The sequence below is a fragment of the Magallana gigas genome, chromosome 4 (assembly GCF_963853765.1).
Source record: "Magallana gigas chromosome 4, xbMagGiga1.1, whole genome shotgun sequence".
Taxonomy (NCBI): Eukaryota; Metazoa; Mollusca; class Bivalvia; order Ostreida; family Ostreidae; genus Magallana; species Magallana gigas.
The window spans coordinates 50,797,619-50,813,377 of record NC_088856.1 but is presented as its reverse complement, the minus strand read 5'-3'; the positions used below and the strand labels follow the sequence as shown (position 1 = coordinate 50,813,377).

At 33.9% G+C, this 15,759-nt stretch overlaps 1 protein-coding gene across 1 annotated transcript in view; it reads right to left on the bottom strand.

Annotated features, from left to right (window-relative positions):
- Positions 1-4,244: 4,244 nt before the first annotated feature.
- Positions 4,245-15,759, bottom strand: part of LOC105347968 (phospholipid-transporting ATPase ABCA3) — a 48,596-nt gene continuing 37,081 nt past the window's right edge. Inside the window, exon 23 of the mRNA XM_066082800.1 lies at positions 4,245-5,609. Within this exon, the coding sequence (XP_065938872.1) occupies positions 5,343-5,609 (267 nt within the window). The 3' untranslated portion in view covers positions 4,245-5,342. The remainder of the gene's footprint in view (positions 5,610-15,759) is intronic.

Here is a 15,759-nt window from a genome sequence, read left to right as displayed (position 1 = left end):
TTTCATGCAGAAACAAATGTCTGTGTCTGGTATTTTTGGATATACTTGTATTTCTATAAATAATAAAAGCAATTATAAATGATATTTACAATTTTTGACAGAAACATATGTCATGTGATATAACAAGTAATTACTGCTATAAAGTGTAATTAACGACCGCTGGCACAATAAAAAGAAAACAAACTTAGATGTTTCAATATTGATATTTTCAAGACTTATTTAATTTCCTTTCATTAGCACAAAGTAAGGAATTTAGACAAGTTTGAATATTTTTATTACGATCCAATAAAACATTTTCACATAACAAATAACATGAAAATAAATGTTAAATGCATCATGCAATGCAAGCATTACATTTGTTAATTTACATAGTTACATAATAAAAATTGTATCTAATATCATACAATTTGGTTTCCGTTAACTTGATTATCTAAAAATAACATCATATTCTTATAAATTTCTATATATTTGATATATATTAATTTGATGTAACAAAATACACTGCATGCCCTTACACAGTTTTTAGCTCACCTCAGCTGAAAGCTCAAGTGAGCTATTCTGATCACATTTGTCTGTCGTCCGTCTGTCTGTCTGTCTGTCTGTCTGTCTGTCTGTAAACTTTTCACATTTTCAACATCTTCTCAAAAACCACTGGGCCAATTTCAACCAAACTTGCCGCAAAGCACCCTTAGCCTAAGGGAAATCAACGTTGTAAAAATTAAGGACCACGCCCTTTTTCAAAGGGAGATAATTAGGAATTTATGGAAATTTTCGAGAAATTTTCAAAAATCTTCTTCTCATGAACCATAAGACCAGGAAAGATGAAACTTGTGTGAAAGCATTCTCAGGTAGTGTTAATTCAAAATTGTGAAAATCATGATCCCCAGTGGTAGGATGGGGCCACAATGGGGCATTGAAGTTTAACATAGCAATATATAAATAAATCTTTAAAAATCTTCTTCTCAGAAACTAATCAGCCAGGAAAGCTGAAATTTGTGTGGAAGCATCCTCAGGTACGGTAGATTCATAGTTGTGAAAATCATGACCCCCAGGGGTAGGGTGGGGCCCTAATGAGGGGTCGAAGCTTAACATATGAATATATATAGTAAATCTTTAAAAATCTTCTTCTCAGAAACTAATCAGCTAGGAAAGCTGAAACTTGTGTGTAAGCATTCTCAGGTAGTGTAAATTCAAAATTGTGAAAATCATGATCCCCAGGGGTAGGATGGGGCCACAATGGGGGTCGAAGTTTTACATAGGAATATATTGAGTAAATCTTTAAAAGTTTTCCTCTCAAAAACTAATCAGCAAGGAAAGCTGAAACTTGTGTGAAAGCATCCTCTGGTAGTGTAGATTCAAAGTTGTGAAAATCATGACCCCCGGGTGTAGGGTGGGGCCACAATGGGGCATTGAAGTTTTGAATAGGAATATATAGAGTAAATCTTTAAAAATCTTCTTCTCAGAAACTAATCAGCCAGGAAAGCTGACACTTGTGTGAAAGCATGCTCAGGTAGTGTAGATTCTAAGTTGTGAAAATCATGGCCCCCGGGGGTAGGGTGGGGCCACAATGGGGTGTCGAAGTTTAACATAGGAATATATAGAGTAAATCTTTAAAAATCTTCTTCTCAGAAACTAATCAGCCAGGAAAGCTGAAACTTGTGTGGAAGCATTCTAATGTAGTGTAAATTCAAAGTTGTGAAAATCATGACCCCTGGGGGTAGGGTGGGACCACAATGGGGGGGAGGGTCAAAGTTTAACACATGAATATATAGAGTAAATCTTTAAAAATCTTTTTCTCATAAACTGATCAGCCAGGAAAGCTGAAACTTGTGTGAAAGCAACCTCAGGTAGTGTAGATACAAAGTTGTGAAAATCATGACCCCGCGATTAGGGTGGGCCACAATGGGGGATCGAAATTTTACATAAGAATATATGGAGTAAATCTTTAAAAGTCTTATTCTCATGAACCATATGACCAGGAAAGCTGGAACTTGTGTGGAAGCATCCTCAGTTAGTGTAGATTCAAAGTTGTGAAAATCAAGACCCCCAAGGGTAGGGTGGGGCCACAATGAGGGATCGAAGTTTAATATAGCAATATATAGATAAATCTTTAAAAATCTTCTCCTCAGAAACTAATCAGCCAGGAAAGCTGTAACTTGTGTGGAAGCATCCTCAGGTAGTGTAGATTCAAAGTTGTGAAAATCATGACCCCATGGGGTAGGGTAGGGCCACAATTGGGGGTCAAAGTTTAACATATGAATATATAGAGTAACTCTTTAAAAATCTTCTTCTGTTAAACTGATCAGCCAGGAAAGCTGAAACTTGTGTGAAAGCAACCTCAGGTAGTGTAGATACAAAGTTGTGAAAATCATGACCCCGCGAGTAGGGTGGGTCACAATGGGGGATCGAAATTTTACATAAGAATATATGGAGTAAATCTTTAAAAATCTTCTTCTCAGAAACTAATTAAACAGGAATTCTGATACCTGCGTGGAAGCATCCTCAGGTAGTGTTAATATAAAGTTGTGAAAATCATGACCCCTTGGGGTAGGGTGGGGCCACCATGGGGGGTCGAAAATTTTACATAGGAATATATAGAGTATATCTTTAAAAATCTTCTTCTCAGAAACTAATCAGCCAAGAAAGCTGGAACTTGTGTGAAAGTATCCTCAGGTAGTGTAGATTCTAAGTTGTGAAAATCATGACCCCTGGGGGTAGGGTTGGCCACAATGGGGCATTGAAGTTTAATATAGCAATATATAGATAAATCTTTAAAAATCTTCTCCTCAGAAACTAATCAGCCAGGAAAGCTGTAACTTGTGTGGAAGCATCCTCAGGTAGTGTAGATTCAAAGTTGTGAAAATCATGACCCCATGGGGTAGGGTAGGGCCACAATTGGGGGTCAAAGTTTAACATATGAATATATAGAGTAACTCTTTAAAAATCTTCTTCTGTTAAACTGATCAGCCAGGAAAGCTGAAACTTGTGTGAAAGCAACCTCAGGTAGTGTAGATACAAAGTTGTGAAAATCATGACCCCGCGAGTAGGGTGGGTCACAATGGGGGATCGAAATTTTACATAAGAATATATGGAGTAAATCTTTAAAAATCTTCTTCTCAGAAACTAATTAAACAGGAATTCTGATACCTGCGTGGAAGCATCCTCAGGTAGTGTTAATATAAAGTTGTGAAAATCATGACCCCTTGGGGTAGGGTGGGGCCACCATGGGGGGTCGAAAATTTTACATAGGAATATATAGAGTATATCTTTAAAAATCTTCTTCTCAGAAACTAATCAGCCAAGAAAGCTGACACTTGTGTGAAAGTATCCTCAGGTAGTGTAGATTCTAAGTTGTGAAAATCATGACCCCTGGGGGTAGGGTTGGCCACAATGGGGCATTGAAGTTTTACATAGGAATATATTGAGTAAATCTTTAAAAATCTTCTTCTCAGAAACTAATCAGCTAGGAAAGCTGAAACTTGTGTGGAAGCATCCTCAGGTAGTGTAGATTCATAGCTGTGAAAATCATGGGCCCCGGGTGTAGGGTACGGCCAAAATGGGGGATCAAAGTTTTACATAGGAATATATAGAGTAAATCTTTAAAAATCTTCTTCTCAGAAACTAATCAGCCAGGAAAGCTGAAACTTGTGTGAAAGCATCCTCAGGTAGTGTAGATACAAAGTATGTATTATGTTTAATTGTACATTATCCAGATAGTTTGAATTATGACTCCATTAAGCTGATTTTATCATACCTCATGTTTCTCAGGTGAGCGATATGGCCCATGGGCCTCTTGTTAATACTAGTAACATTTGAAGAGAAAGTATCCCATTGAACTTGTCTTTTTTCTGTTATACAATTGGATTATCTAACAGCTTTACTGTAACAACTTCATTAATATTCAACGGATGTCAAATAAGATCAAAGTATTTAGTTCAAACACTAGATTCAATTAGATAAACAACGAGCAACATTTCTCAAAACTGGCTGGATAAAGGTGATTGGGTGGTTAACAGGTTAACCATTAGATCTGCCTTAAATTTTGACATCTGATATTGTTTGCCATTAAGACTTTAGTACAATTTAGTGAAGAAAAAAAATTCAAATACTTTAGCTTTAAATTTGAGCATTTCACTGTATCATTGCGCAGCTAGAGCTCTTTGTCCTCAGGAGGTAAATAAATTACACGACCATTGAGCCGTCTTAATACATAAAAATTTGTTCAAGAAAGACAACAAATGAAAGACATGTAATTTGAAGAATCCAATTCTTCCATTGTTTAAGAAATGGTTTTAAACAATAATATATCGTTAACATCGCTGGATCTTCTTCTAACTTTCTAGCACATACATGCACATTTAACAACGACAACTAGTTAAAATCTAAAAATAAACAAACCCTCGGGACTCTCGTTCATGTTTTAACTTGTTCTTTCCTTGAAGATCATTCCATAACATTTCATAAAAAAAAACTATACAAAATATGAAATATAATCTGTAGTACACCAAATATATATATGGTCCGGCATTTCTCACTTATAAAACTTTTTTCAGCGTAATAACATTCAGACGAATTATACGACAAAACGAACAAGGAAATACAAATTCAATTTGCCCTACCAGGAGCAGGGCGTATTCCTGTGTTTGAATGTAAGTGCTTCACTGTACTAGAAAGAAATCGAAACAAATCATAGTAGAACAATTCGTTATAGGAAAAAAAAACGGTAAAGAAATTGTATAATAACTACATTCAAGCACCACATGACGTTACCCTTCAATGCGATATCAACCATACCACTGCTTGTAGTTTGGAATGTTGCATTTCGATAGATGGTTTACCTTATTTAATTTCTCTATAAATGCCAATCATTAAATACACTTATTCCCAGATTTGATCAGAATTTTGAAATACTGTAGGTATTAAGCTTTCGAGAAGGAAAAAATGCAAAGTTTATCACACAAACAATTTTAGAAACATTTAGGGAAACGAACGAAATTCCAAATATATGTTCAGTATGCGTGCACATTCAAACACTTCGTGAAATTCGCTTTCCCTAAATCCAGGGTTTTCGCCTTTTAAACAAGAATCAGATAAAATCCGAATAAAACAAAAACAGATTAGGGTATTGTAAAGAGGTCCCTGTTAGACATGCATGATTACAGTCCAACTACACACAAACTGAATTCAATCAACACCACAGCAACACGCACATGTGCAAAACGAGTAACATTTGCACCTTCCACAGCAACCTTTGCGCTTTTTCTTTTCTTCTGGTGAAACTTGATTGTTTGTAAAAGACAGAAACACTTGTTCTAAGGTTGTTTGATGCACGGAATAGTCCTCTATTCCCAGGGTCTCACTCGCCTTCTCCATGGCACCGAAACACTGGACAGCGAAACGGAAGTGTTCGGAATCCGAAAGTGCAGATAATCTTGATGATCATCAAACACCTGACTATCCGGAAATTTCTCTGTGATGAAATTCTTGACAATCGCAGAATCACCATTTTCGGCGGACAGACGGACAGTCAGAGTGTAGCCATTGCCGAATTTGTCCTTCAGGTGTTGAGGGCTTCCGGGACAAACAAATTGTCCATTGACCATTATGACAAGACGGGTACAGAGAGCATCACACTCCTCCATACTGAAAAGAGAAAACAATTCATCAAGTGATAAAGCACCCCCAACTGGGCAAATACATAGCTTATGCATTCAATATACGTTAGCATATACAAACAATGATTTTTAACTTTTATCCACGGAAAAACCTTCGAAAGCCGTTCTTCTCTTTAAATATAGATCTTATGAGATCCAATAAGGAAAAGTCAGTGTATGATTTCTATGCAATTATACGTAAAGGAATTTTTGTCAAATAGTACACATTATAATTGACTAATAAAAAGATGAACATTCTGCTTAAATAGGTTCATGGGTATTAGAACTCACATACATGTACACGTTAATCGTGTGCTACCAGATAAATCTTGATTCAAATAAACGTTCAGGGGGAGGAATAAAATTGTTTTCAAGGAATTTCACTTCTAAAAACGAAAACACCAAGATCGTGAACACGATATATCAACCCTCTTAAATGGAAAATTTAATCTTTTCAAATCGGAAGTTATCTTGGTTTTAGAACGAGATTTTCCGTCTTTTTATTTTTATCATCTGCCTCTCATGTCGGGATATTACTTAATTAGATATAGAACATTTTTCTGCATGAAACGGACGTTGGCTTAAGATATAGAACATTTTCTTGATTATTAATCTCAAAATTCTTGTCAGCAATTAAAACTCTAATAGTTGTTGGGTTTCAAGGTTTCTTATGAAGTCATATAAATATAGAGAACCTTTCTCCCTTCTTTAAAGTAGTCTTTTCTGAATACTAGTGTTTATTCCTTTCAATCTTAATTTTTTAGTAAAGATTTCAATTCAGTTCTCATATGTTCCATTAAGCCTTGTATTGTAAACGTAATAGAGAAGGATAGCAAAAAAATACATTTTAAACAGAATCAAACTGAAAATATAAAGATTTATTGATTTAAACAAAAAATTAAAAAATCATATAATAATTCATGTTATGAAAGAAAAATAAAACCTATCACATGGTTGTCGGAAATGAATAGCCCTGTAAATTTCCAATGATAAAACATATATGATGTAAAGTATTAATAGGGTATACGTAGCAAAAGCCGTACATAGATTTAATCACAAGAAAATTGAAAAATATAACTCAAAGTCATACATTACAAAAATATAATAAACACCTGTATTTAAAATATCACACAAAGGCTGACGTTGCATTGGAAAAATAAACTTTTAGCAAAGTTAATCCAAATCTTAAAATCTAAAGATATATGATAGTAGTGTTAAAAAACAGGTGGATAACAATATGATATAGAATTCACCAAGTCAAACTAACAATTCAAAATGAACACATCTTTTTATAATAAAAACATAGCAGTTATATAATTCACCATATAAATACAAGTGATTGTTTTGCAGGGTCTACAACATATAAATCTAATTAATGTTTCACACAACACAGTGGAATGTAAATCCATACATGTTTGGAATGTCAAGAAAAACTTAAAATTGTATTTGCATAATAATGAAAACAACGTACCCGTTTTCTGTAAGAATATGTCATATCTCACACAAAATATGAATGAATTACAAATTAAACATATGTAAATGACTTTCCGATGCATCAGATCTGATGATCTTTTTAACTAACTGTTTATCCGTGTAGTCTGTAGAAATAGTAGTCACTAATCTTTCATTTTGGTGAAAATACATTCTGGAAATGAAGATGTTCAATTGTCCAGCCCAGAAGTATGGAACGCGTGTTCTTACGCAACGGATGGGACTAAATTTGTCCTCCTTTTTTTTCTCAAACTTAGAGACGCAGATATAAAGTCCAAGGGAATCATTGACATTAATGTATTGAACATCAATGCTCAGTGTTACATGTATTTCATAGAATCCAGCTTGCGGAAGAATAAGATATCCATGATCGTACTCCAGCTGAGCTATAATTCCTATTACGTTTTCTGCGTGCTTCCATTTTAGAATGTCACTTTCGTCGTTAGAACCCACTTTATCAAAATTCATTTCTATTACAGGTTTGCTACTAAATCCTGAAGTTTTCTTCTCTGTCTCTGTGATTGAGTTAAAAGTTATTTCGGTTTGGCGTTGGCTTAAGGGATTCATGTCTACTTTCTTTTCGTCGACAGAATGTGAAACTGTATCTTTGACTACAAAGTGATAAGTCAGCGCAACACTTGATCCTAGGATTGTCATGATAAAAAGGACCAAAAGCAGACGATGGCATCGAAAGAAGCTCTGTTTCTTTTTAGGCAAATATTCAGTGTTCTCTTCCAAACTTCGATGAAAGTCGCAAGGGTGAACTCTCTTTGGGTAAATACTTAGCTTAGGAGACGAGTTTGTGCACATGTCTGAATATTTTCCTGTACCAAAGGAATCATCGGGTTCATTCCTTTGAGTCACAATGGTGGACTGCGATCTTTTCAGCTGTCGTATAGACAAAAAACTGTTTTGCTCCATGCTGATTGTTTACTAATAGGCATTGTTTACTATAATCAAAATATATAATGAAGTTTACAAAATTTTGAATTCTAAATTTAGTTTGTGACCATTGAAAAACCATTAAGGGGGAAAAAGGAAAGGAAACAGTATCTTTCTAGGGGGCCCGTCAAGGGGAGAATAAATTGGGATTAAAGATGATTGAGCTTGAATTAAAACTTTCAATATGAAAAAGCCTTTATAATGATATCCGGAAAATAAACTAAAATTTCATTGAGCCTCATTTGAAATTGTAATGCGTATAATCTTACTGTTTTAGATCATAGTATTATTATTATTTTTACGCTAAGCATCACGTCCGGAAACTGGAAAAACTCTCGCCCGGATTTGTTAAGTGGTTCCCCGCGATTACTATAAGACCTTTTGAGAAGGTGATATAATATTTCCCGTTAAAAACCAGCATCATTCGACATCTGATTTGTAACTGGATAAAGTTTATTAATAGATAAGCTTATAACTCTTTTCTTTCATTCGTTTTAGAGACTAAACGATAGAGTTTCAGTTCACCATTGACCATCTGCTGATCTTTAATTTAAAGCATCCTATTCAAAAAATAATACCGGACGTGTTGAAATTTAAGAAACTTAGAGGATGGAAATTCAAGTGATCTTTATAAGGAAATAATTTAAAGTAAAAAGAAAGTTTTTAAAGAAAGACCCCATTCTTTTTGACACCCACGGAATTTTAAATATATAAATCTGAAAGTCTGTCCCAAGATATTTATGCAGCACATTTGGACAATGTTAATAAGAATATGCATACCTGTGAAAGAAGTGCAATTGAAATCGATAAAAAGGAAAATTTCCAAGATATTTTCATTGACAAATTATCACTTTTTCACTCCAACTTCTCAGGAACGAAAACTGATTTCTTACGGGGATTTATAATGGGGAATGTTTATATCATTTCTCCATTTGGAAGTCACTCGGAATACCTCGCACAATTTTTAAACGTTATCACTTGGGCTTGCTGCAATACAAAATCCCCGTAGACATCACATTTTTAGCCGTGTTTTAAAACCTGATTAGCTAAAGAGGGTGTTTCAACCGACAAATCTTAGACTTTTTTCATTCTTTTGAATGAACATCGTATAAACCCTGAGGTATTTATAAATATCGAATAATTAGGCAAAATGTCAATCGAGAATATCTTGGGACAGGGTATGAATTCGAAATAGTTAAAAAAAAACCAGAATATTATTATGCATGTTTTATGTATAAATTGAAAATATGACAATTATCAGTGAGTGTAGTTTCCCAGTGATTTTAAAAGTAATGAAGATTGTCATTTTTGTCAATGTGAACAGATTTGTTTAATATAGAAAAATGCAATCCACTTATATATTATACAAATATTATACAATAATCTTGTTACGTCACACATTATTGGTTGGCTGGATTTTCGGGGAAAGTTGTTGGTATTTACATACTAGTTTTTTTTTTTATAAATGGTATGTTTATGCTAATGTTGAAATTATTTTGTGCAACTGGGAAATAAGTTTACGCACTCATCGTTTATAAGATGAATCATTAACGATGTTTGATCTTCATCAACAAAACTTTATAATTCAATCCCACAATAAAGATCATCCAAGAGTTAATTGACTTTGACTATGTGTTGTATTGGTATCACTGGTATGAGAGTTTACATTATTATCTATGATAATGTTTACTTAACAAACACTCTATGAAAAGTTGCTGTAAAAACAATAATGAAAGGTATGAAAATGACAGAAGAAGCAAAGAATGCAGCCAATCTTGGACTTTCACTACTGTGGTTTCATTAATATTCAAGGGTTTCAATTTTCGTGGATATAATGAAAATCACAGTTTCAAGGATACGTAAATTCGTGGCCAATGACCCTATCAATACAAAATATTAATAGAAATTGAAATTCAATGAACAGTTTATTTCGTGGATCAATAACGAAATCCACGAAAATTGGTATTCAAGGAATATTGATGAAACCACAGTAATTCCAAGAGCTGACCAAGTTGAATAAATCAAGATCAAAAAAGCGTTATCACAATTTTTTTTTGTTAAAAAAAAAATCTACCAAAGTATTAAAAAAAATTCGATAAATTTTGAATGACAATGATTGTTATACAAACAAAAATGAATTTCCTTTAGTTTCTGAAGTTAACTTGTTTTGATTAAATCAGCTGTAAGTTTAGATGTTTAAGGGCCGATGGGCAGGCGGAGAGGATCGCAAAATAATGTTACTGCCGAGTTCAAGTAAAATCCACCTGATGTAACAGAAACAATCAAAGATGGCGGCGATGTGTACCTTGTTTTTTTAAATATGGAAAAAATTCTTGTATACAACGTCAAATGCCTGTGTCTGAGGTATTCACTCTTTGTAAAAACTTAAAGTAAAAGCCAAAATGGCAAAGGAAATAGTTTGTTTCCCGAACATTGCCGAAAAAAAATCATGCTTAATACCATATTTCAAAGAATGAGTGATGTACAATGGACATTCAAATGCTACCTTTGGTCATTATTGTGATACCAGAAATAGAAAACACCGCTTTCTAAATGGCACAAATTTTCTGTCCCAGCGGAGGGAAGCAAAAAATGATCAATTATCTGCAAAACCAAAAGTAACATGACAGCATGATTATGGTGTGGTTTGAACATTTTATATTGTATACTAGTATTATATATACAAAGGACAAGATTAATCAAATGACTAGGTTCTCACACTTGAATGCTTGTAGTATCTCCTGTCCATTAAACAGTGTCAAAACAATACTCAACAACTGGAAAAGTCATAAAATGATGAAATAAAAAAAGACATAAAATAATGTGCAGAATAGATATACAAATGCGTTAACATCATATAATTATGTTTCACTCTTGGGGTTTTGTAACAGTAGATAGAACTATATATTATACAAGACCTTGGACTTTCTATAGGACGCAGCTACTAGTATCAATTTCTTGCGTCAAAACAAGTTCAAAGTGACCCTGGACTCAAGCCAAATATGCACTGATTGCATAGTTTAAGCTCAAAAGCCAGACAAATCTTGTTTATTTCAAAGAGCCATTGCTTATTGGCCAACAACGAAAATGAATAGGCCTACGTCACAGTTATGTTTGACAAAACTTCCCAAAGTCCAAGCCCTTGGTAATATTGCTCTATACATGTATTGCAGCTAACAGTATGTGAAACAACGATATAAAATGAAAAAAGAAAGAATTGTAAGCTTTTGGTCAATGATGATAACACATAATTTTTCACCGTGTTTTTTGTATGAAAAATGCGGTTATTGAAATAGTGACAATTTGATATACAGACGGGCGGCTGCCAAAAGAGTGCACCGTTTGTTAGGATACCTTGAAATTCTCATTATTTAGTATTTTTTCAACATTCAAACCTGCATGCAACTAGTCACAAAATTTACACCTGCTTCAGCATAAAGATAATTAAGATTAAATTCTTTATCTGAAGCTACCTTTATTTTCAAGCCCATAGTTATATTAACTGTTTTAAGTCTGGCGAGGTATGAACAGAATTTACTTTATTTTATAACAAGCTCCTAGAGCCAAACACAATTTGAGTTATTCCAAAATCTGAATCCTGTCTAAGCATCTAGGATACCAGTAATCAAGATTACTCTCTGCATCTGAAGCTCCCTCTGTGATTCATTGATCAAGTTCAATCAACCATGCAAGTTTAAATTAGTACTATTATTTATATCAGCATGTGACATGTTCCAAAAAACATAACCTTTTCCAGTATCCGAAACCGATGGCTTTCATTCAGCATCCACGCCTGTGGAGTGCATCAGTATTACAAGATGCATCATCTGTCTAAATTTGGTGAAGATTGAACCTTAATCTCATCCATCTAGCATCCGAAACCTATGACTCAGATTTATCATTCAAATCTGTCAAGTGCATCAGTATCAAAATACCCACCAGCCATGCAAGTTTGAAGTTACGACCAATGATAACAAACATATACATGTAGTTATCAAAGGGCACCTGCTCTAAAAACCCTAACCTCCTTCAGCATCTGAAATGCATGGCCCAGATTCAGCATCCAAGTCTTTCAAGTGTATAAGTAGGTTCAGATGCTTCATACATGCAAGTTTGGTGAAGATAGGACAAGTAATAACTTAGATACAGGACCTGCAACACAAACTTTAACCAAGTCCGGACGCCGACGCCGGAGGTATAGCATAAGCTCCACCCGACTTCGTCTCGGTGAGCCAAAAGGGGATTTTAAAGACTTTATTTAACATGGAATGCATAGAGAAGTGGTATTGGAAGACTTTTAATGCACCGATGCATAGTGAAAAGAAGAAAACGACTGAACTTCGACTCGGCATTAATGTATTCACTGAATCTGAAATCCCTGGAAGCCAAGCAAAATTTGATATTTTGTTAGTCTAAGAGTGTCAACTAATGTTTGTGTTTTCTAAATAATATAATGAGTAATTTGCTCTATATAAACATAGATTTTTTATGTTTTGCCCGGGTAAAGTTGTGGATTTTCTGTGTAAGTGATGTTGATAACTTGTATATTCTATATATTCTATCTAGGTATTGTCTGTACAGATATTTTCATTAATTTGTACAATTTGTCTCGGTAATAATGTCAACATTTTGTATAGTCTAAGTAGTTACATGTAATAACAATATTTTGTCATGTAAATGTCAGCAGTGTGTAAGTGGTCCAGGAAATGTCAATACCGTGTACTGTCTATCTTGTTAATACCAATGCTTTGAACACCGTGTCCGGGTAGTATCAATTTGGATGCCTTTCTCTATTAAATATATCCAGTCAAGTACTTTCTATTGTGCATCTGGCGCTTACTGTGGAATCATTGAAATTCGTGGGGGCCAATTTTCGTGGATTGCTTCAATTTTACAGGTTCGTTGGAACGTTATTTCGCGTATTCTTGGATACTTACAAAAGGAAATATGACTTTATAGTCCTAATTTATTTATTCGTGGAGGATGTTAATTCGTGGGTGAGCGATACCCACGAATTCGACGAAAATTGAGCCACCTCGAAATCTAATGATTCAACAGTATAACTCCTACTCTCTTATTGGTATCAACTGCAATCAATTTTTTAATTGAAAAAAGTAACATATCCTTTTAAAGAAAAATACTAATTATAATTGAGCATTTGTTCTCTTCTAAAAGTTTATTACTTTAAACTAAGTCATTCTAGATCTATTTAGATACATCAGGTAGACATTGGTAGATTAAAGAAACAAACCTTTACTGCCGTATGTTATTGCATGTATCTATATTTTTCTGATATTTTTCCAATTGACAAGCAAGTAATGTCCGAATTCTGTTTATGAAGATAGAAGAAATTAGGATACACGTATTTGGAAAAACATATTAGAAGAGAAAGTAGATAAACCGATGTCTATTTTTGAAAACGAAGAAAATATATCCCCAAGAGGGCTGTACTCCACGTAATTTAGATACTTGGGTTATTTTTTAACTGCATCTAAGCGTACACTTACATGCAGACACAAATGTCTGTGTCTGGTACTTTCGGATATACATGAATTTTTATAAATAATAAAAGCAAGTTTAAATTTTATTTGCATTTTTTTGACAGAAACATAAGTCATGTGATATAACAATTACTGTAATAAAGTGTAATTAACGACCGTTGGAACAAAATGAAAAAAACTTGTATGTTTCAATATTGATATTTTAAGAGCTTATTTTCTTTCCTTTCATTAGCACGAAGTAAGAATTTAGAAAAGTTTGAATAGTTTTATTACGATTTGATATAACACATCACATAACAAATAACATGAAAACAAATGTTAAGTGCATCATGTAATACAAGCATAACATTTATTAATTCACATAGTTACATAATGAAAATTTGTATCCAATACAGTACAATTTGGTATTCCTTAACTTGATTATCAAAAATAACATCATCTCATCAATTTCTACAAATTTGATATATCAATTTGATGTAACAAAATACACTGCATGCCCTTACGCAGGTTTTTAATACTAGTAACATTTAAAGAGAATATATTCAATTGCACCTTTTTTTTCTGTTAACCGATTGCATTAACAGATTTACTGTAACAACTGCACTAATATTCAACGGATGTCAAATAAGATCAAAGTATTTAGTTCAAACACTGGATTCAATTAGATAAACAAAGAGCAACATTTCTCAAAACTGAGTGGATAAAGGTGATTGGGTGGTTAACAAGTTAACCATTAGATCTGCCTTAAATTTTGACATATGATATTGTTTGCCATTAAGACTTTAGTAAAATTTAGTGAGGAAAAACGACCATTGAGCCGTCTTAATACATAAAAATCTGGTTCAAGAAAGACAACAAATGAAAGACATGTAATATGAAGCATCAAATTCTTCCATTGTTTAAGAAATGGTTTTAAACAATAATATATCGTTAACACCGATGGATCTTGTTCTAACATTCTAGCACATACATGTACATTTAACAACGACAACTAGTTAAAATCTAAAAATAAACAAACACTCGGTACTCTCGTTTATGTTTTAACTTGTTCTTTCCTTGGAAATCATTCCATAACATTTCATGAAAAAAACTATACAAAATATGAAATATAATCTGTAGTACACCAAACAAATATATGGTCCGGCATTTCTCATTCATAAAACGTTTTTGAGCGTAATAAGATTCAGACGAATTAAACGACAAAACGAACAAGGAAATACAAATTCAATTTGCCCTACCAGGAGCAGGGCGTATTCCTGTGTTTGAATGTAAGTGCTTCACTGTACTAGAAAGAAATCGAAACAAATCATAGTAAAACAATTCGTTATAGAAAAAAACGGTAAATAAATTGTTTAATAACTACATTCAAGCACCACGTGACGTTGCCCTTCTATGCGATATCAACCATACCACTGCTTGTAGTATGGAATTTCGCATTTCGATAGATGGTTCGCCTTATTTAATTTCTATATAAATATCAATCATTAAATACATTTATTCTCAGATTTGATCAGAATTTTGAAATACTGTAGGTATTAAGCTTTTGAGAAGGAAACAATGCAAAGTTCATCACACAAACAATTTTAGAAACATTTAGTAAAACGAACGAAATATTTAATATATGTTCTGTATGCGCGTGCGCTTGCAAACGCTTCGTAAATTCTCTTTCCCTAAATCCAAAATGTCCGCTTTTTAAACAAGAATCAGATAAAATCCGAATGAAAAAAATAAAGATTAGCGTATTGTAAAGAGGTCCCTGTTAGACATGCATAATTACAGTCAAACTACACACAAACTGACTTCAATCCCCACGACAGCAACACACACATGCACAAAACGAGCAAAATGTGCACAATCCACAGCAACCTTTTCCCCTTTTTCTTTTCTTCTGGTGGAACTTGTTTGTTTGTTAAAGACAGAAACAGTTGTTCTAAGGTTGTTTGATGCACGGAATAGTCCTCTATTCCCAGGGTCTCACTCGCTTTCTCCATGGCACCAAAAACTGGACAGCGAAACGGAAGTGTTTGGAATCCAGAAGTGCAGATAATCGTGATGATCATCAAACACCTAACTATCCGGAAATTTCTCTATGATGAAATTCTTGACAATCGCAGAATCGCCATTTTCGGCGGACAGACGGACGATCAGAGTGTAGCCATTGCCAAATTTGT